This window comes from Arachis hypogaea, chromosome 9 (genome assembly GCF_003086295.3).
Source record: "Arachis hypogaea cultivar Tifrunner chromosome 9, arahy.Tifrunner.gnm2.J5K5, whole genome shotgun sequence".
NCBI lineage: Eukaryota > Viridiplantae > Streptophyta > Magnoliopsida > Fabales > Fabaceae > Arachis > Arachis hypogaea.
In genome coordinates, this window is record NC_092044.1 from 22170593 (window position 1) to 22192910 (window position 22318).

A 22318-nucleotide genomic window follows, 5' to 3' on the forward strand; every position below is an offset into this window, starting at 1 on the left:
TGAGTTAAAGTGAAAGTGGGTTAAAATTTATTGCTGAAGCCATTGTTGCTTGATGTCACAGAATCAATTTGTTTCATTTGTCATTGCATTGATTAGAAGAAGGGGAGAAAGGAAGGAAGAGGAAGAGAAAGGATTTACTGATCAAATTGAAGAGGAGGAAGAAGAAGAGGAGGGAGAGATGAGGAGGAGGAGGAGGAGGAGGGTGGTGGTGGTGAGGGTGGTGGGGTTGGGAAGGTATGATTGAGAGTGGTGACAATGAAAAGGAGGAAGAAGAAGAGGGAGAAGAGTAAAACAACGTCGTTTAGGCGTAAACAGCAAAACGACATCGTTTAATTGTGTCATGTCATCTCTCCGGTAACGGAAATGGACGGAGGGACCAACTTGAGTCATGCATTAAAGGTTTAGTTTAAGGTACAATTTGGGTCGAGTTAAGCCCCACTTTGGTCCTTGAAATTGGCGAGTTGCACTAATTTAGTCCCTAACTTTTCAATTGTTACAATTTCATCCCCAAATTAAAAAAATACACCAATATAGTCTCTCGTGTATTTTTCGTCGCTGGAACTCAACGCCGTTAGTGACATGGCTCAAGCCTTGGCACGTTGGACATATTAAAACGATACAATACGCATTTTGGCACTAATGAAGGCACTAATCGACGTCGTTTGAGATGTTTAATAATTAATATTGTTCAAAAGGGAGGGGTAATATTTTAGTATTGTTCAAACCCTAAAATAATATCGTTTAGTGCCTTCTTTAGCGCCAAAATAAGTACAACGTCGTTTTAATATGTCTAGTGTAGCAAGACTTGAGCTATGTCACTAATGCACTTTTTTAAATTTCAAAACTAAATTGTAGCAATTAAAAAGTTAGAGACTAAATCAGTATAACTTACCATTTTCAAAAATCAAAATAAAATTTAACTCAATTTGAATCAATTAAAAATTTAAAAGCTAAATTGAATTGAGAATCAAATTTTTGGTTTAACCACCAAAAATGTCCTCAAATTATTCAAACACTGACAAAAATGCATCCAAATTTTACTATCGACAAAAATGCCTTTAAATAATTTAAAAACGCGACAATAATGTCCAACAGTAAATATAAATTTTCAAAAAATATCTTAGAGATTGAATTTTGATATATTTTTTTGCAAGAATAATTAAAAAAATGAGATATTATTATTTTTAAAATTTTGTAATTTTTTTCTAAGTATATTTATTTTGTGATTTTTTAAAAGTATTATTAGTTGTTAACAAAAAAAATTATAAGAAAAATATATACTTAACAAAAAATTACCAAATTTTAAGGATAATAATATCTCATTTTTTAATCATGCTTGCAAAGAATTGTATTAAAATTCAATCTCTAATGTATTTTTTTGAGAAATACATATTTAATGTTAGATAATCTTGCAAAAAAACTAACATTAAATATGTATTTCTCAAAAAATATACTAGAGATTGAATTTTGATACCATTTTTTGCAAACATAATTAGAAAAATGAGATATTATTATTCTTAAAATTTGGTTATTTTTTGTTAAGTATATATTATTTTGTAATTTTTAAAAGTGTTATTGGTTGTTAGCAAAAGATTCAAACGCTATACCTACGAGATAGGGATAGAGAAAGAGAAAAGAAAAAATCGAAGATTTCACACAATACTTTTGATCGAAATCTCTCCCCAATTGCGATATCTATATATATTGTTTATGTTAGATTGCATATTTCATGGGCGAGCATACAATTTATACCTAGTATTTTTTTTTACTATTTTTACATCTAGGATTAACATATATTACTATCAAGGTCAAGAATTACTTTTTAAAAAAAATCAAGGATTGGATTGCGCCATACATATGAAAGAGTATACAATAATGATGTATTCATCGATCCGCGCCTGCCTTTATACAATTAGACACATACAAAAAATATATTTAACGAAAAATCACTAAATTTTAAGTATAATAATATTTTATTTTTATAATTATGCTTGTAAAAAATTACATCAAAATTCAATTTCTAAGATATTTTTTGAAAATATATATTTACTGTTAGGTATTTTTGTTGTGTTTTTAAATTAGGATAAAATATACTTTTTGTCCTTAAATTTGACAAAAATTTTAAAAATACTCTTAAGTTTTATTTTATTTCAATTTTGTTCCAAAAGTTTTTGATTTGCATCAAATATACAATCAACGACTAAATTTTCAAAAAATTTAAAATCAATCTAATAATAATGTATGAAAATTATACTTAATTTACTTGTGTTGAGGATTATTTTTATGAAATTGTTGTTGAATTGATCTTAAATTTTTTAAAAAATTAATCATTAAAAATATATTTAATACAAATAAAAAAATTTTAGCATAAAATTAAAACAAAATAATACTTAAAAATATTTTTAAAATTTTTATTCAATTTTAAAAACAAAAAATATATTTTATTTTTTAAATTATTTAAAGATATTTTTATCAATAATAAAATTCGAATATATTTTATTAAGCGTTTAAATAATTGAGAGGTATTTTCGGTGGTTAACCCTTTAGAAACTATTTTGAGCATTCACCCCCCTAAACCACTCTTCTCTAAAATGTTACTTGAGCCTAAAAAATCCTCATTTCACATTTCAGCCTCTTGTAGGTGCTGCACTCTACCCTTCCCCATCACCCACCCCCAGAGATCAGAGACACCACTCGGCCCCTCCTTCTTCCTTGACTACCACCGGATACTGCTCGGTGGAGATAGCCCGTCTTCCTTGCGTTCATCCCTCTTCGTCGCGTTCTTCCTCTCGCTGCTGTTCCTCGCGTTCATCGCTCCCTCTTCGTGGTTCAGACGTTTTCGCCGCCTCGCCGCCTCGCATTCTCGCCATCATTCGTACTCAGTTCCTGCCACATCTCCGTCCTCCTTTCAGTTCCCATAGTCAGTCCGTGGTCCTCTGTTCTCGCCGCCTTGACGTCCTCCTGCTTGCCGCCTTGTCGTACTGAGTTCCTGCCACATCGCCGTCCTCCGTTCTGGTCGGTTCGCCATCCTCCTTTCAGCGAATCAGGCTTCATTGTTCAGGACTGCAGGTAATTTTTTTATGAAGATCATTTGAATGTTGCGAAGATCATTTGAACTGTGAATTGTGAATAATTGTTTTTGGCAGTTTCTAAACTAATTGAACTGTGAATTGTGAATAATTGTGGATTGGTTGTGGATATAAACTAACTGTTTTTGGCAGTTTCTAAGTCAGTGCTAGTACCACTAGAAGAGTATATAAAACTCAGAAGTATGAAATCCAAAACAGTATAGGATTTTATAATTTAGTTCTCTGTAATATTACTTGTTCAGTTGTTGTGTGATGCTGCTGTTATTGTTTATATGTCTAAAAGAATTAGATATCTTGAATTAGATAAATGCCGCAGATCCGCGGATATCATCTGACCCATGAACACCCCTACAAGCATTCACTAAGTGCTGAGTCTTCTCAGCTCCAATCAGTGCACTCGCTCTTTGCTGCCAATCAGTTGTTATATATTCTTATGATGTTTACCTAGCTAATACAATATAATATTCTTCCATCACTTTTAACTTGTTTTAAATTTTTAATTGTTCACTATGTTGTCTATAAGCGAATGTTGGGTTGCTGTATTTAATTGTTCTTGTTGTTATTGTAATACAAATTCTTCTGATTTGAAGGCTTTCTTTCTTATTCTGAATATATATAAGCCTGCGTTTGGCTTAAATGAACTTCTCTAAGATGCTGGTTCTATATAAAGAATATATAGTTATATACAGTGTGGTAGAATTCTTGTTCCTGTTCTTGTCCTTTTGATTGTTGGCATTTTATATTTGGTTATTTCTTTTGTTATTTCACTTTTGAATTTGTATTTGGATGAGATTGTAACATTTTGGTTGATATAATACTTTTTGATTTGGATGATATTTTAAGATTTATGTTAGATTAAATTATGTTTTAATGTATTTATTTATATTTTAATTATTATTTTATTATAAAACAGTTATACTGGTTGAACCACGCTTGAATTGGTTGAACTAGTAAACCGATGAACTAATAGCTTGAACGGTTTGATTACCGGTTCGTCACTTCGGTTTTCAGAACCTTGTGTGTGATTTTCCCAATTTCAATTCCAATCAACTGTTGCGGTGGCCGGGATCAGATGACATCAGCTACGGCTATGGCTGCTACTGTCTCTCACATTCACCCTCAGCTCTCTTGCTCCGCCTCCCTTCACTCTCACCGCACACTGCTTCGACGTTTCCACCTTCCATCTCCTTCCGTTCGCTCCAAGGTCTCACACACTCTCTCTCTACTCTTCAACACCTTCTCTAACTCTATTCAACATCTATCAATTTCAAATTCTTAGGTTTTTTTTATTTTAAAGGAGATAGATAGCTAACTAGCTGAGTTTCTGAATTTTGCTCGGATTGCATGCAAATGTCTTTAGATTTTGTGCATTTTGTTCTTTGTCAGTAATGTCCATAGATTCAAATCAAATTACTCAGATCTAAAGAAAGGCTTCCCGAAATCATAGCTTGCCTAGCTGAATTCTTGCGTCAAGAATATATGATATTTTAATCGATTCTCCTTAAGTAGCAATCACAGGATAATTGCCTTTTTTGTCTGATTAAATGGAGAATTCACCTTTTCACGTTTGGAGGGTTTATGGATTAGTTCATCACTATATTTAGTGTTGAAGATGTTCCTTCCTAACGGAACTCCTGCCTTACAATTTGTTCGATTATATTCGAGCTCTGATCTTTGCATATAGCTATTGTTTCGCTGAACTTAGTGGAAATCATAGTGAATCTATATGCTTTAATTGAATATGCCACTTCTGTCCTTTGAGATTGTGGGGGATGGTGCTAGACTTTTAAAGTAAGTTATAACTTATAAACATGCTTGCGTTGCATAAGTATTGTCCTTTTTGCTAAATGAAAATATAAATTGTTTGGTATCGATACTAAAACAGCAAGCATATGTCATATAGTTATCAGTTGTTATGTGTCTGGAGAGGCATGGCACAGATATTGCCGGTTCTGATACCAAAACTACACTAAGTTATGCAACTGATGCAAAAGAAAACCATGATACTGAAAAGATAAGCTCCGGAGAGACAGCAACAGAGGGCATCAGTCAACAGAAAGGGACTGCGAAAATTCACGATTTTTGTTTAGGCATTCCCTTTGGTAAGTTTCATTGTTTGATATTTCACTTGTTTAGTAACTTTATTGTTAAACTATGTTTGCTTTTGTGATGGTGGATACAAACTTTTGCTTAATTTCTCTTTAACCCAACTAGTTATCAGTGGGTACCATCTATTAAATTTTGTTGATGAACTTTTGTTGTGTGACATCTATTACATGAAATATGTGGTTTATTGTTTCAATGCAAATTAAGTAAATGTATGCCCTGTTTCACTATTAGGCCTCCTTAAGCAAATATGTAATATGTTTAACTTTTCTTTTGTTTAGGTGGATTTGTTCTAACTGGAGGGATTATTGGATTCCTGTTTTCACGGAGTACTGCAACACTCACCAGTGGTGTGATCTTTGGCGGTGCTTTACTATTTTTTAGCACCCTCAGCTTGAAGGTCTGGAGGAAAGGAAAATCAAGTTTACCATTTATTCTAGCACAAGCAGGTATAGGACTTTGCCTTTATCAAGATATCATTATTCATTGCTCTTGGAAATAAAAGAAAAGAAACTTAAGAATCGTGCAGCTTGATGATGTCCAATTGTCAACTAGATAAGTGTTAGTTCATCTCTTGACATGTTGCTTCCTTATTTTGCAGCATTGGCAGGGATCCTTATCTGGAAGAACTTTCAGAGCTACTCATTGGTAGTAAATTCAATTTTGAGAAAGTCAACTCTTATCTTGTGCCTCATTTTTCAATGGTAAACTTATTTTCTCTTTTCTTAATGTAGCCAAAGAAAATATTTCCAACTGGCTTCAGTGCTATTTTAAGGTACCTCAATCTGTGGCTTCTTATCTATTAATTTCCACTTTTGTCTTCGAAACTGCTAATTTTCCTTTTAGCTTCTTCATTGCTACTTGCAAAATTATGGCTCTTTTGTTTAGATCATTTATGCATGTGTGCAATTTTTTATTTCAGTTCTGCAATGCTCTGTTTTTATTTGTATGTGCTTATCTCTGGAGGAAACCCACCGCCTAAGAAATTGAAGCCATCTGCCAGCGTTGCATGATGAGATAACGAAGCTTGTGTTAGCCTATGTGATGTGGGACATATGGTTGTTTTGCTGCAAATTGAAGTAAGGTTGTAAGCTAGTTTGGTTAAGTCACTTATGAAAGTAGGTCAGCAAAGAGGTGCCAATGTGATTATTGCTTTGGATTCCAAGGCACTTATTCTATACCAATAAAATGAAATTTGATGAAAAAACCTATTTGCAATTTATACTCAACATAGGTGCTTACTAAATTGCATATGCATTTAGCATGAAATTTGGACCCAAGATAGGAAATGGATTGTGACAGTGAGTGAAAATTTAGTCAACATGATCATGTATTGATTACAGCCCATTTATATGATTCTCTTGTCTAATATATGGTATAACATTCTTAATGAATGTTCTGAAACCTTAAACATGACTAGGTCATGACTCTGACTCATGTGAGTGAGCATTGATTCTCATTGGTCACACACTAAGATGATTGAAGTACATGTGTTATCCAGTTTGCTGATATGTCTTGTATGCTAAGATGCTGCATTTATAATGGAAGGGAATGTTGAATAACAATACAAGTCTATAGCAAAACACTACATTCCAATGACATATCACATGTCCAAAAGTGTCTGATGAACACAAGATCAAATAACAGAATCAACCATGTAATGCAATCAACCAACTAAAATAAAATTGTATATCCCTAGGATTAGAGAAATTTCAGAACGCGAGCCAATACCAAAAGATCCATGGAACTTGTAAGCTTCTTTAACCATGCTCATTCCACGTACCTATTACACGTTTCAAAAAGCTTAACATTTGTTCTACATGGTTGATTTTGAAATAGTTCCTCTAGAAGTGACTATGATTGATAGTAACAAATTTTCACTTTTCCCGTAATCCATTCTTGATAACTGATTTTAAGAGTAAACAACAAACATTACATTATCAAAATACAATAGCATTTTCCCATCCCACTAGAGTAGAATCAATTGTAACTATGCCCAATGTATTTCTAAACACGGTCTAAGTAGGATGAACTTTGGGTGCTTGCATAATTATATTGCTTCGACGAGGACCTGTTATTTCAATGCATTCCACATCATTTGGACTCAATAGTCAATATAATGGAGAGTCTAAATCAATAGCGATTTGTATATATATTCAAATATATCTTGTAACTAAATAATTAATTGTTTAAATAATTAAAATAATTAATTTTTTTATAATAGTATAATTAAACTTTTTCTATAAATATAAAATATATATTTTTATAGAGTAACTAATAATAATACAATTTTAGAGTGAAAATTTTGTATATGATTTCCAAAAATGTGAATTCTTTTCAAAATGGGATATACTGGTTAATTTTAATGAGTCTAAATGTTTCAAAAGTTGAAAAGAGAGAATTTCTTTTGTCCTCTTGCATTTCGCAAGCTGCGAAGAATTAATTAGTCCATATTCTTATACATCACTTCAGCCACCATTTTGGTGAATTACACCAACTTAAAATTAAACCTATTATGATGAATTTTTTACAATTTTAACCAATAAATTAAAAACTGTGCACCTAAATTATACTGGAGAGAAAGAAAAAGTTGATGCTGGCCTGGGATGCCAGAATGGGTGTGACCGTGTGAAGTATGACTATGAACTATCACCTCCATTTATATGTTGCACCAAATATAAATACAGAGATTTAATTTTGTCTCAATTTTTCAATTTTTGTTTCTCAATTTCTCCCTTTGCCACGTACACATGTGACTTTTATTTGGTTGATGAATGATGAGACTTGAACAACTGGTTCATGCTTCTAAAAGTAATTGCTATTTCTATCAACAGATGAGAGAAGTGGCTTTAAATGATGGTCCTGGTGGTAGGGTGTTGAGAAATAATATAGGCATTTATTCAAATGAAGATCTTAAAAACATCTTATAAATATTCTTACGTTAAAAGTGTATTTTGTTTATTTAGCCACACTTTAATAAAAAAATTATTTTTGTAACATATCAAAATTAAATTTTATAATTCATCATCTAATAATTAAAAAGAAATATCTTCATATGAAGACAATTGTAAAATTTTCATAATAGTATTTATAATTTTTTAAATATTTGTTAGAAATAATTTAAATTTTAGTGAGGTGATGATTGGTAAAATGATATTAGGATTTCTATTTGAAATCTTGTTAAAATACCTAATTAATTCAAAATGAAAATATAATTCTAATAAGGATTTCATAACTGAATTTAGATTTTTTAAAGTGAAAAAATTAGTAAAATGATAAAGTGAGAGATTAATTACTATTGATTTTACAACTTTCATAAAATATATATTTCACTATTTTAATTTAAAAATAATTAACTTTTTACTTTATCACTTTATCAATTTTCTCACTTTAGATAATCTTGATCATTCATAGTTCATAACTATATACAAAGTTTATGAAATTGATTCATGACAAAGATAAGGCTACTTTTTTTCTCCCATATAATGTATTGTTCATAGTTAGGCTAGAGGCCCTTTTTGTAGTGTTTGTTATCTGCGGCGGTTGAATTTGAAGGAAAGCAGTAGACTTTAGAGATAGATAGGCCATGTTTTTATATCAAAAGGGGACAGCGCACTCATAATAATCTTGAAGCTAGCATTGTCTGTTGCTAATAAGGGTTTTGAGGTGGGGCCGTGGGGGTAATTCCTCTGAATGCTTTCTCAACTCTTTTAAGTAGTCTTTTCATGTTATTGCCATTGGCGAAATATATATGCACTCTCAAGCATTATTATTGATGGGATGACTATTTTCTTTTCCCTATTATATACCCATATGATCATCAAATTGAAGCTATATAGCTACTTGCATGGTTTTCTCCAAGCAGATTTATATATAATTCTAATTCGTTACACAATGTTTCTCTCGGTACGGTTTGTCTTCCACACCCTTAAAATAATGTGACTTCGGTTAAAATAATCATATTAGAAATAAAGTTGGATTTTTTTATTTAAGAGGGAATAGTGCATGAAATTTCGATGTGTTTTTTTTTTTAATCAATCTTACTACGTACATACTAATAAAGTTGGATTTTTTTATTTAATAGGGAATAGTGCATGAAATTTCGATGTGTTTTTTTTTAATCAATCTTACTACGTACATACTAAAAATTTATTATCCAATCAGCTATTCAAAAAATATATATATTGAAATAAAGAATATATATGAAAAAATATAATAATATACAAATATATAATCTTTTATATATTAATGGATAATAGATATTTATACACAAATACAATTTTTTTCCTTGTTGATAATCGATAAAGAACGATCAAAATGAAAAATTCGCATGTAAACAAATAAAGTTTTTATTTAAAAAAAAATCAAATTATGCACAACACACTTATTAAAATGTAGGGAAAGAGAAGTTAACATCAATAAATTAGAGATATGAAATTCTATTTTTCCTCTCTCTATACACATGTAGAGACTATAAGAAACCTGGTTAGATTAATTATTCTGAATTTGAAAAAAAAAATGTCTGCCTCCTTTTTCTTATGCATGTTTTGATGAATTTTAAGTTTTTGGTGAATTCTATCTTATAAAAGAGAGATTCTTTTTATATGTGTAGACATTTATTGTTATTTTTTTAGTAGAACAAGTATCTACAGAGAGAGAGTGCAATTAAATCTATAATGGGAGATAAGAGCTGATCTTGGTGCAGAATATAGACCCTGCTACAATGGATGAAATAAAATATTTAACAATTCCACTAAGGAACTAATTCAGTATCTCCCAACTATCAGCCAATTCAAATGGGCTGGACCCCAAAGACCAAATGACCAAAAAATCATCTACCCAAATACCTAGCTTTTACCCTAATTACTGTGAATAACTAAAAAAAAAAAAAATCACTGTTTCACTCACCACGCAAAGTCGTCTTCAACCGCGGCTCTCTTCTCTCCAACTCCATATCATCATCGAGCTTCTTTTCCATGGCGGCGCATTCTACATTTCGCTCCCTAATCGTCTTCTCTCCCATCACTAACCCCAAAAGTGCTGTTCAATACTTTAGCGAAGAAGTCGCTGCCGTTGCATGTAAGGAAGCCATCCCCATCGATTGTGACTCTACTTATTGCCGCCTCTGCATCAGATGCTAGTCGAATACGCCGTCACGGACTCGTCTTCACCAGTAGATGCAGCACCAACATCCATCGCCTTTAGCATTCATCGCGATGTCGTGAAAGCCGGCACTATCACGAGGATGCCTCTGTCTTCCATCTCCGTCTCATGCTGCTGCACATGAACCACCTCATTCAATGCTGATAAGTCAGTACATGTTAGGGTTTTATTGGAATTGGATGTTGCTAATCTGTGCTAGGGTTCAGGAACTGTAGTTGTTGTCAATTTATCTTTAATTTTGCTGAATTCACCAAGATGTTCTCCAATTGATCAGTTTATTGCTAGGGTTTAAGTAATAGAAGATGCTTCTGTTCTATTTTTTGTTTTAGAAGAATGTATACTGGTTCTTGTGTGAAGATATTTTGATTTTCGGTGGGTTGATAAATGGATTTTTCTCTGATTTCAATTGTTGGATGTAATCATGTGAATTAGATGTCTATTTTTGTTGAGTATGCATATGATTCAATTATAATTTATTAGATGTTGCTTTTTGTTGTGAATGGATGGTTCTTACTGAATGATCATGGATGTTGCTTTTACCATAAGATTGTTTTTTTTTAAAGATGAGTTCTGATTTAACTTAATTTTTATTTATTCAAAATTCGGTGTGAATTTAATCATATGAAATTGCTGCAAGAAACTGAACATGTTGACAAAGATGATATTTATAAATGAAAATGAAAATGTTTCATTTCTAATATGTTAGCTTTTTTAAATTTGCTATAGAACTGTTCTTTTCCGTTCAATGGGTGGATGCTACTAATATTTATATTATTGGTTTAATGTTCCCTGTTTTGATGGATAATGTGTGCACATGCTGCACTTGTTTCTTTTTAATGTGGTTTGCGAGTTTGGGATAAAAATTAGATAGAGTTGGTTTAATTTTTCCAGATTTAAAGTTTGGTTTGAGTCTGGACACCTAAAACTCATGCAAAGAGTGGAATCCATCGTAATGTATACATGTGATAACATTACCGTTTGAGACACTTTTGATACATTTTGAGATTTTTCTTGAGTTACAGCTATAGAATTTTATAATACTTTAAGAATTGAATATATTTTATTTTCATCCTACTTAGTATCTTTCTTTTTGTAGGTGGTGCACGAAATTGTAAATCACACTTTTCACAATTTGTACCACTAACCAACAAGTGCACTGGGTCGTCCAAGTAATACCTTACGTGAGTAAGGGTCGATCCCACAGAGATTATTGGCTTGAAGCAAGTTATAGTTATCTTGTAACTCTTAGTCAGGATATCAATTATGATTATCAGTTGACTTGTAAATGAACAAGAGAGCATAGATTAAATAATACTTATTATGCAATAATGGAGAATATGTTGGAGTTTTGGAAATGCTTTGTCTTCTGAATCTCTGCTTTCCCCCTGTCTTCTTCTTCACGTACGCAAGGTTCCTCATATGGCAAGCTGTATGTTGGTGGATCACCGTTGTCAATGGCTACCATCCGTCCTTTCAGTGAAAATGGTCCAGGTACGCTGTCACCGCACAGCAAATCATCTGTCGGTTCTCACTCATGCTGGAATAGGATCCATTGATCCTTTTGCGTCTGTCACTACGCCCAACCCTTGTGAGTTTGAAGCTCGTCACAGTCATTCAATCCCTGAATCCTACTCGGAATACCACAGACAAGGTTTAGACTTTTCGGATTCTCAAGAATGCTGCCAATGGATTGTAGCTTATACCACGAAGATTCTGTTTAAGGAATCCAAGAGATACTCATTCAATCGAAGGTAGAACGGAGGTGCTTGTCAGGCACGCGTTCATAGATTGAGAATAGTGATGAGTGTCATGGATCATCACATTCATCATATTTAAGTACGAATGAACATCTTAGATAGAAACAAGCGTGTTGAATAGAAAACAGAAATAGTTGCATTAATTCATCGAGACGCTGCAGAGCTCCTCACCCCCAACAATGGAGTTTAGAGACTCATGCCGTCAAAAAGTACAAAGTTCAGATCTAAAAATGTCATGAGGTGCAAAATAAATCTCTAAAAGTTGTTTAAATACTAAACTAGTAACCTAGGTTTACAGAAAATGAGTAAACTAAGATAGATAGTGTAGAAATCCACTTCTGGGGCCCACTTGGTGTGTGCAGGGGCTGAGACTTAAGCTTATCACGTGCCTGGGCTGTTTCTAGAGTCAAACAACAGGTTGTAACCTGTTTTGGGCGTTTAACTCTAACTGGTAACCTGTTTCTGGCGTTTAACGCCAGAATGGAACATGGAATTGGCGTTAAACGCCAGTTTATGTCGTTTATCTTCGAGCAAAGTATGGACTATTATATATTTCTGGAAAGCTCTGGATGTCTACTTTCTAACCCAATTGAGAGCGCGCCAATTGGACTTCTGTAGCTCCAAAAAATCCATTCCGAGTTTAGGGAGGTTAGAATCCAACAACATCAGCAGTCCTTTTTCAGCCTGAATCAGATTTTTGCTCAGCTCCCTCAATTTCAGCCAGAAAATACTTGAAATCACAGAAAAACATACAAACTCATAGTAAAGTCCATAAATATGAATTTTGCCTAAAAACTAATAAAAATATACTAAAAACTAACTAAAACATACTAAAAACTACATGAAATTACCCCCAAAAAGCGTATAAAATATCCGCTCATCACAACACCAAACTTAAACTGTTGCTTGTCCCCAAGCAACTAGATAAATAAAATAGGATAAAAAGAAATCAAGAAGCAATAATATCTATGAGTTTTAAGTGAAGCTCAGATTCTAATTAGATGAGCGGGACTGGTAGCTTTTTGCCTCTGAACAGTTTTGGCATCTCACTTTATCCTTTGAAATTCAGAATGATTGGCATTCATAGAAACTTAGAATTCAGATAGTGTTATTGGTTCTCCTATTTTATTATGTTGATTCTTGAACACAGTTACTTATGAGTCTTGGCTGTGACCCTAAGCATTTTGTTTTCCAGTATTACCACCAGATACATAAATGCCACAGACACATAACTGGATGAACCTTTTCAGATTGTGACTCAGCTTTGCTAAAGTCCCCAGTTAGAGGTGTCCAGAGTTCTTAGGCACACTCTTTTGCTTTGGATCACGACTTTAACCACTCAGTCTCAAGCTCTTCACCTGGACCTTCATGACACAAGCACATGGTTAGGGACAGCTTGATTTAGCCGCTTAGGCCAGAATTTTATTCCTTTAGGCCCTCCTTTCCATTGATGCTCAAAGCCTTGGATCCTTTTTACCCCTGCCTTTTGGTTTAAAGGGCTATTGGCTTTTTCTGCTGCTCCTTCTCTTTTTTTTCACTGCTTTTTCTTGCTTCAAGAATCAATTTCATGATTTTTCAGATCATCAATAACATTTTTCTTGTTCATCATTCTTTCAAGAGCCAACAATTTTAACATTCATAAAATTCAATATAAAAAATATGCACTGTTCAGGCATTCATTCAGAAGACAAAAAGTATTGCCACCACATATAAATAATTAGAATTTTCCTTATTAAAAACTCGAAAAAATATTGCCTCCTTATTCTAAAAGTCTGCTATTTTATTCATGTTTGATGATGATGAGAAAAATAAATTATATCTTAATTAGAGATAAAATCAATATAAAGATACTAATTACTACTACTCATATATAACTTCTAAGGTAAATTCCTAATAAGAACAATTATCACAGAGTTAAGGCAAAGATTAGGACTTAACAACCTTTATTTTGGGAGGTGGATGCTCCTTTAGTCTGTGGGGTGCTTGGCCCTTCAAGAGATAGCTTCTGACGCTTTTGTTGCTTCAGTTCACGCCCTTGCTCTTCTTGTTCCCTAAGCAGTTTGCAAAGCATGCTATTTTGATTTTGCTATTCTTCCTTTAGTTGGTTCATAGCTTCTTGCAACTTGGAAATAGATGCTTCAAGACACTCCTAGTATTCAATTTGAGGGATTTCTGGGAGGAACTCTTATGCTTTCCTCTTGATGGGGTCGTCCTGCACTTGTTGTCCTTCCATTGACTTTTTGGTGATTGGTTGCCCAACTGAGATATACTCATTTACTCCCATCTTTACCCCAGCATCTTTACATAGCATAGAGATTAAGCTTGGATAAGCCAATTTGGCATCTTTGGAGTTCTTGTTTGTAATTGTGTAAAGTTCACAAGAGATCAACTGATGAACTGTCACTTCTTTTCCCAATATAATGCAATGGATCATTATTTCTCTTTTGATGGTGACTTTAGAGCGGTTGCTAGTGGGCAGTATAGAACACCCAATGAAGTCTAGCCAGCCTCTAGCAACTGGTTTGAGATCTCCTCTCTTGAGTTGGTTTGGGACACCCTCTGTGTTGGTTGTCCACTTGGTTCCAAGGAGGCATATGTCCTCTAGAATTTCATCCAAGCCCTTATTTGTTCTCATCATTCTACTATTAAAGGAGTCTGGGTCATCTTGCAGTTGAGACAGCTTGAAGATCTCTCTTATTTTGTCAGGGTGGAGGTGAACAATCTTCCCTCTGACCAGAGTTTGATAGTCATAGAAGGCGGTTCCATCTATTCTCTGCCTATCTGTTTGCCACAGATTAGAATAGAATTCCTGAACCATGTTTCTTCCCACCTTTGTTTCAGGATTAGCTAGAATTTCCCAGCTCCTGTTTCGAATTTGCTCTTGGATCTCCGGATATTCGTCTTCTTTCAGATCAAATTTAACTTTCGGGATCACTGACCTTAGACCCATTATTTTATAGTAATGGTCTAAATGTTCTTTGGTTAAGAACTTCCCTTGATTCCAAAGTGGTTTTGGAATATTCTCTTTCTTGCCTCTTGGAGTGGTTTGTTTTCCCTTAGGAGCCATGATCTTAGTGGGTATTGGTTTTGTAATCACGGATAAACACACCAAATTTAGAGGTTTGCTTGTCCTCAAGCAAAAGAAAGGAAAGGAGAGGGATAGAGGGAGAGCCAAGTTCGAATTGTGGAGGAGAGGAGTGAGGCCGAACGTGGATTTAAAGGGAAGGAGGGGTGGGTTTTCAAAAATTTTGAAGAAGATATGATAGAAGATATGATTTGTAAAAGATAAGTATGATAGGAAAAAGATGCACTTTTAAAATTTAAAAGATATGAATAATATGAAAGATATTTGAAAAAGATAGATTTGTTTTGAAAAAGATTTGAAAAGAAGTTGAAGAGGATTTAAAAAAAAAGATTTATGTTTAGAATGAAGATACATTTGATATCTTTGAAAAGGGATTTGAAAAATTAGGATTTGTAATATGTTGATGCAAGAAATTATGGATGGAAACATGAAAATTTGAAAAAAATTAAGTTGGGAACAAAAACTTCCTCCCTTCCACAATCCTGGCGTTAAACGCCCAACTGCTGCATGTTTTGGGCGTGTAATGCCCAGTTGGTGCTTGGTCTGGGCGTTCAACGCCCAGCTGTTGCTTCTAGCTGGCGTTAAACGCCAGAAACTCCTTTATCACTGGGCATTTTTCTGAATGCCCAGGATGCTGTAAATCTGGCGTTAAACGCCCAGAAGCTACTTCTTTCTGGCGTTTAACGCCCAGATGGCTATCTCTACTGGCGTTAAACGCCCAGTAGATGCTTCTTTTGGGCGTTTAACGCCCAAAATAGCTTTTACTGGCGTTTTCGCACTAGTGATCTTCTTTTTGCTATTTTATCCTCTGAATCCTTCTGTAACTCTGTGAACTCATGCAATTGCTATTTTACCTTGAAGATAATTAATATGAACCTGTAAAATTATCATTTAACAAATAAGCTTTGTTAATGTCTGGCTTGCCTCCTAGCAAGCGCTTCTTTATTGTCTTTAGCTGGACTATTACTAAGCTTTAATCAAGTCTCAGTTTTGAGCATTCTTGCTCAAAATTGCTTTCAAGATAATGTTTGACTCTTTGTCCATTAACAATGAATTTTTTGTTAGAGTCATTATCCTGAAGCTCTACATATCCATATGGTGACACACCTGTAATCACATATGGTCCTCTCCACCGGGATTTCAACTTTTCGGGGAATAATCTGAGCCTAGAGTTAAACAGCAGAACTTTCTGCCTTGGCTCAAAGACTCTAGATGACAGCATCTTATCATGCCATCTTTTTGCTTTCTCTTTGTAAATTTTTGCATTTTCGAAAGCATTGAGTCTGAATTCCTTTAGCTCATTTAACCGGAGCAATCGTCTTTCTCCAGCTAACTTGGCATCAAGGTTTAGGAATCTGGTTGCCCAGTAGGCCTTGTGTTCCAGTTCTACTGGTAAGTGACAGGCTTTTCCATACACAAGCTGGTAGGAGAGGTTCCTATAGGAGTCTTGAATGCTGTTCTGTATGCCCACAGAGCATCATCGAAGCTTCTTGCCCAATCCCTTCTACGGTTAATCACAGTTCATTCCAGGATTCTTTTAAGTTCTCTGTTAGAGACTTCAGCTTACCCATTTGTCTGTGGATGATATGGAGTTGCCACCCTATGGCTAATTCCATATCGAACCATAGCAGAGTAAAACTGTTTATTGCAGAAATAAGCACCCCCATCACTGATTAGTACTTTAGGGACACCAAATCTGCTGAAGATGTGTTTCTGGAGGAATTTCAGCACTGTCTTAGTATCATTAGTGGGTGTTGCAATAGCCTCCACCCATTTGGATACATAATCCACTGCCACCAGAATGTAAGTGTTTGAGCATGATGGTGGGAAAGGCCCCATGAAGTCAATACCCCATACATCAAACAACTCAATCTCCAAGATCCCTTGTTGAGGCATGGCATAACCGTGAGGCAGATTGCCAGATCTTTGGTAATTGTCACAATTACGTATAAACTCTCGAGAGTCTTTATAGAGAGTAGGCCAGTAGAAGCCACATTGGAGGACTCTTGTGGCTGTTCGCTCACTTCCAAAATGTCCTCCATACTGTGATCCATGGCAATGCCAGAGGATCTTCTGTGCTTCTTCTTTAGGTACACATCTACGGATTACTCCGTCTGCACATCTCTTGAAGAGATATGGTTCATCCCAAAGATAGTACTTTGCATCCGAAATTAATTTCTTTGATTGCTGCCTACTATAATCTTTGGGTATGAATCTCACAGCCTTATAGTTTACAATGTCTGCAAACCATGGTACTTCCTGGATGGCAAAGAGTTGCTCATCCGAAAAGTTTTCAGAGATCTCAGTGAGAGGGAGGGACGTCCCTTCTATTGGTTCTATTCGGGACAAGTGATCTGCTACTTGATTCTCTGTCCCATTTCTGTCTCTTATTTCTATATCAAACTCTTGCAGAAGCAACACCCATCTTATATGTCTGGGTTTTGAATCCTGCTTTGTGAGTAGATATTTAAGAGCAGCATAGTCAGTGTACACAATCACTTTTGATCCTACTAAATAAGATCTGAACTTGTTAATGGCGTAAACCACTACAAGTAACTCTTTTTTTGTGGTTGTGTAGTTCTTCTGTGCGTCATTTAAAACACGACTGGCATAATAAATGACGTGCAGAAGCTTGTCATGCCTTTGTCCTAACACTGCACCAATGGCATGGTCACTGGCATCACACATTAATTCAAATGGTAATGTCCAGTCTGGTGCAGAGATGACTGGTGCTGTGACCAGCTTAGCTTTCAGAGTCTCAAACGCCTACAGACACTTCTTATCAAAGATAAATGGCGTGTCAGTAGCTAGCAGATTACTCAGAGGTTTTGCAATTTTTGAAAAATATTTTATAAACTTCCTATAGAATCCTGCATGCCCCAGAAAGCTTTTGATTGCCTTAACATTGGCAGGTGGTGGTAATTTTTCAATTATCTCTACCTTAGCTTGATCCACCTTTATTCCCTTGTTCAAAATTTTGTGCCCAAGGACAATTCCTTCAGTCACCATAAAGTGACATTTCTCCCAGTTTAAAACCAGGTTAGTCTCTTGGCACCTCTTTAGAACAAGTGCTAAATGGTCAAGACAGGAGCTGAATGAGTCTCCAAATACTAAAAAGTCATCCATGAAGACTTCCAGAAAATTTTCCATCATATCAGAGAAAATAAAGAGCATGAACCTTTGAAAGGTTGCAGGTGCATTGCACAGTCTAAATGGCATCCTTCTGTATGCAAATACTCCAGATGGACATGTGAATACTATTTTCTCTTGATCCTGGGGATCTACTGCAATTTGATTATATCCTAAATATCCATCCAGAAAGCAGTAGTAATCATGACTTGCTAGTCTTTCTAGCATCTGGTCTATGAATGGTAAAGGAAAATGATCCTTTCTGGTGGCTGTATTGAGCCTTCTGTAATCAATACACATACGCCACCCTGTAACTGTTCTTGTAGGAACCAGTTCATTTTTTTCATTATGAACCACTGTCATGCCATCTTTCTTAGGGACGATTTGGACAGGGCTCACCCAGGGGCTATCAGAAATAGGATAAATAATCCCAGCCTCTAGTAATTTAGTGACCTCCTTCTGCACCACCTCCTTCATGGCTAGATTCAGCCGCCTCTGTGGTTGAACCACTGGCTTGGCGTCATCCTCCAATAGGATCTTATGCATGCATCTGGTTGGGCTAATGCCCTTAAGATCACTAATGGACCACCCAAGATCTGTCTTGTGTGTCCTCAGCACTTGAATTAGTGCTTCATCTTCCTGTGGCTCTAAGGTAGAGCTTATGATTATAGGAAAAGTGTCACCTTCTCCCAGAAATGCATATTTCAGGGATGGTGGTAATGGTTTGAGCTCGGGTTTAGGAGGTTTCTCCTCTTCCTGAGGGATTTTCAGAGGTTCTATTATTCTCTTTGGTTGTTCCAGATCAGGCTGAACATCTTTAAAGATATCCTCTATTTTGATTCGAGACTCTCAGTCATATTGATCTCTTCCACCAGAGAGTCAATAATATCAATGCTCATGCAGTCATTTGGGGTGTCTGGATGCTGCATAGCTTCGACAACATTCAACTTAAACTCGTCCTCATTGACTCTCAGGGTTAATTCCCCTTTTTGGATGTCAATGAGGGTTCGTCCAGTTGCTAGGAACGGTCTTCCTAGAATGAGAGTTGCACTCTTGTGCTCCTCCATTTCCAGCACCACAAAGTCAGTGGGAAAGGCAAATGGCCCAACCTTGACAATCATGTCTTTAATCACGCCTGATGGGTATTTAATAGAGCCATCAGTAAGTTGGAGACATATCCGGGTTGGTTTGACTTCTTCAGCCAAACCAAGCTTTTTGATAGTGGATGCAGGTATTAGGTTGATACTTGCTCCAAGATCACATAGAGCTTTCTTGGTACAAGTACCCTCTAATGTGCATGGTATCATGAAACTTCCGGGATCTTTAAGCTTCTCTGGTAAGCTTTTCAGAATGACTACACTGCATTCTTCAGTGAGGTAAACTTTTTCAATTTCTCTCCAATCCTTCTTATGACTTAAGATTTCTTTCATGAAATTAGCATAAGAGGGTATTTGCTCAAGTGCCTCTACAAACGGAATCTTTATTTCAAGAGTCCTGAGATAGTCTGCAAAGCGGGCAAATTGCTTATCCTGTTTCGCTTGGCAGAGTTTCTGAGGATAAGGCATTTTGGCTTTGTATTCCTCAACCTTAGTTGTTGCAGGTTTATTTCCTACAAATGTGGTTGGAGAAGCCTTTTTAGAGGGGTTGCTATTAGCACTTGTATGTGTTTGATCCCTCACTAGCGCTTGGATACCAGGGTTGGAAGCTGGGTTGGCATTGGACGCCAACTCCTTACCTGTTTATGGTGTTTGAACGCCAGAACTGAGCTTCCATTGGGCGTTTAACGCCAACTCCTTGCCTGTTTGTGGTGTTTGAACGCCAGAACTGAGCATGGATTGGGCGTTCAATGCCAGCTCTTCACCATTTTCTGGCATTTGAGTGCCAGAATTATTCCTCTCTGGGCTCTTACTGTCCTCAGAGGGATTTTGGGTAGTAATTTGTTCATTTCTTGGATTTTTGTTGCTTTGAAGTGAGGTGTTTAATGTTTTCCCACTTCTTAATTGAACTGCTTGCCACTCTTCTGTTATTTATTTTTATAATTGCTGTTCTGTTTGCCTCAACTGTACTTTCATATTCATATTAGCCATTCTTGTGTCTTGTAGTATCTCCTTGAATTCGGCTAGCTGTTTTGTTAGAAAATCTAATTGCTGATTGAATTCAGTAACTTGTTCTGCAGGACTGAGTTTAGCAGTTACTGTTTTAGCCTCTTCTTTCATGGAAGGTTCACTACTTAGGTACAGATGCTGATTTATGGCAACTGTATCAATGAGCTCTTGAGCTTCTTCAACTGTCTTTCTCATGTGTATAGATCTACCAGCTGAGTGGTCTAAAGACATATGAGCTTTCTCCGTAAGCCCATAATAGAAGATGTCTAACTGCACCCACTCTGAAAATATTTCAAAGGGACATTTTCTTAGCATCTCTATGTATCTCTCCCAGACATCATAAAGAGATTCATTATCTCCTTGTTTGAAGCCTTGGATAGCCAGCCTCAGCTGTGTCATCCTTTTTGGAGGGAAATATTGATTCAGGAATTTTTCTGACAGCTATTTCCATGTTCTTATGCTGGCCTTGGGTTGGTTATTTAACCACTTAGCTTGATCTCTCACAGCAAATGGGAATAGTAACAGTCTGTAGACATCCTGATCTACTTCCTTGTCATGTACTGTATTAGCAATTTGTAAGAACTGTGCCAGAAACTCAGTAGGTTCTTCCTGTGGAAGACTGGAATACTGGCAATTTTGCTGCACCATGATAATGAGCTGAGGATTCAACTCAAAACTACTGACTCCGATGGAGGGTATACAGATACTACTCCCGTATGAAGCTGTAGTGGGGTTAGCATTGATACGTAAAATTAAGAATTCACGTATTTACCGGCAAGTATACCGGATCGTATCAAGTAGTAAGACTCACAAAGAGTGAGGTCGATCCCACGAGGATTGGAAGATTAAGCAACTTTAGTTAAATGGTAAGTTTAGTCAAGCGAACATGATTTTGATTTTATGAGCAATATGACTTTTGAACATAATTACAGGAATTTAAATGGCAATTAAGAACAAGAATATAGAAATAAAATGGACGTAAATAACTGAAACTTAAATTGCAAGAAACTTAAATAACATCAAAGGTAAATGGCAAGGGATTAAAGGGTGCAGAAATTTAAAGAACATAAGAATAAATGGCAAGAATTGAAAGAACAAAATGTAGATGACAAGAATAATAAATTGACAGAATGTAAAAGGGAATTGGGTTATGGGTAATCAAACAACTAGGAGTAAAAGAAATAAGAATTGATGATGGAGAAGATCATTAGGGATCAGAGATGTTAGTTTTCATGAATTGATGTTAGTCAAATCTTCCTCAATCATGGGTATAGATCCATGGCAAATGGGTGATTGAATCCCAATCTCTTGGTGATTCAATCTCTCTCAACATAGCCAATTGCCACTCTCGTGATCTAATTGTTCATGAGAAGAGATGAAGCTCAATTTTAATCCAGCCACACAATTTCCAAAATCTCAACCAAGGAGAGTTACATCTCACATACTAACCAAGGTATATTGATTGAGGAAATCATGAAAGGATGAACTCTAAACTGAATTATGTGGCTCATTCATCAAATTCACCACATAATTCATATAGATTAACCCCTCTCTCGATGGTGGTTGAATCTTTGAAGAACAAGAGTTCCCTCTTTAGATCAACCACTAAAATTGAGAAAGAGAAGATGGGTTCACCAATTCATTCCAACCAACAGAGCTCCTCCCCCTAATGAAAGTGGGGTTTAGTGAATCATAGCTCCAATCTCAACAACAATTGCCATCAACCAAAATTAAACTAAGTGCAAAGAAAGATGAAGAAGAATAGTGAAATGCTTAAAGATTAAGAAAATGGAGAAGAGAAGTTCCAAGATGAACCAAAATTAGCTCTCTGGGTCTTCTCCCGGAAGTACCAAAAGAGTTCTCAAATACAAGTGCTAAAAAGTG

General features: G+C 35.4%; 1 protein-coding gene across 2 annotated transcripts; it reads left to right on the top strand.

The window, feature by feature from the left end:
* The first annotated feature begins 2540 nt into the window (after nucleotides 1–2540).
* On the top strand, nucleotides 2541–6402 carry LOC112710691 (protein FATTY ACID EXPORT 1, chloroplastic). 2 transcript variants are annotated; one of them, XM_025763046.3, is made up of 7 exons: nucleotides 2541–3069; nucleotides 4101–4293; nucleotides 4993–5191; nucleotides 5477–5644; nucleotides 5797–5843; nucleotides 5930–5970; nucleotides 6118–6402. In XM_025763046.3, exons 2-7 carry the CDS (start codon nucleotides 4162–4164, stop codon nucleotides 6206–6208), a joined length of 678 nt encoding a protein of 225 aa, XP_025618831.1. In that variant the 5' UTR covers nucleotides 2541–3069; nucleotides 4101–4161; the 3' UTR covers nucleotides 6209–6402. The 2 variants fall into 2 exon arrangements, with proteins under 2 accessions (XP_025618831.1, XP_025618830.1); XM_025763045.3 differs by having other exon boundaries at nucleotides 2558–3069; nucleotides 4003–4293.
* Nucleotides 6403–22318: the final 15916 nt, after the last annotated feature.

Bases quoted from the DNA above. Each gene is read 5' to 3' on its own strand.
- LOC112710691 (XM_025763046.3), top strand. From the start codon at position 4,162: ATGACATCAGCTACGGCTATGGCTGCTACTGTCTCTCACATTCACCCT. The intron at 4,294-4,992 runs GTCTCACACACT...TATGTCATATAG, and splicing joins CTCCTTCCGTTCGCTCCAAG to TTATCAGTTGTTATGTGTCT. The intron at 5,645-5,796 runs GTATAGGACTTT...CTTATTTTGCAG, and splicing joins ATTTATTCTAGCACAAGCAG to CATTGGCAGGGATCCTTATC.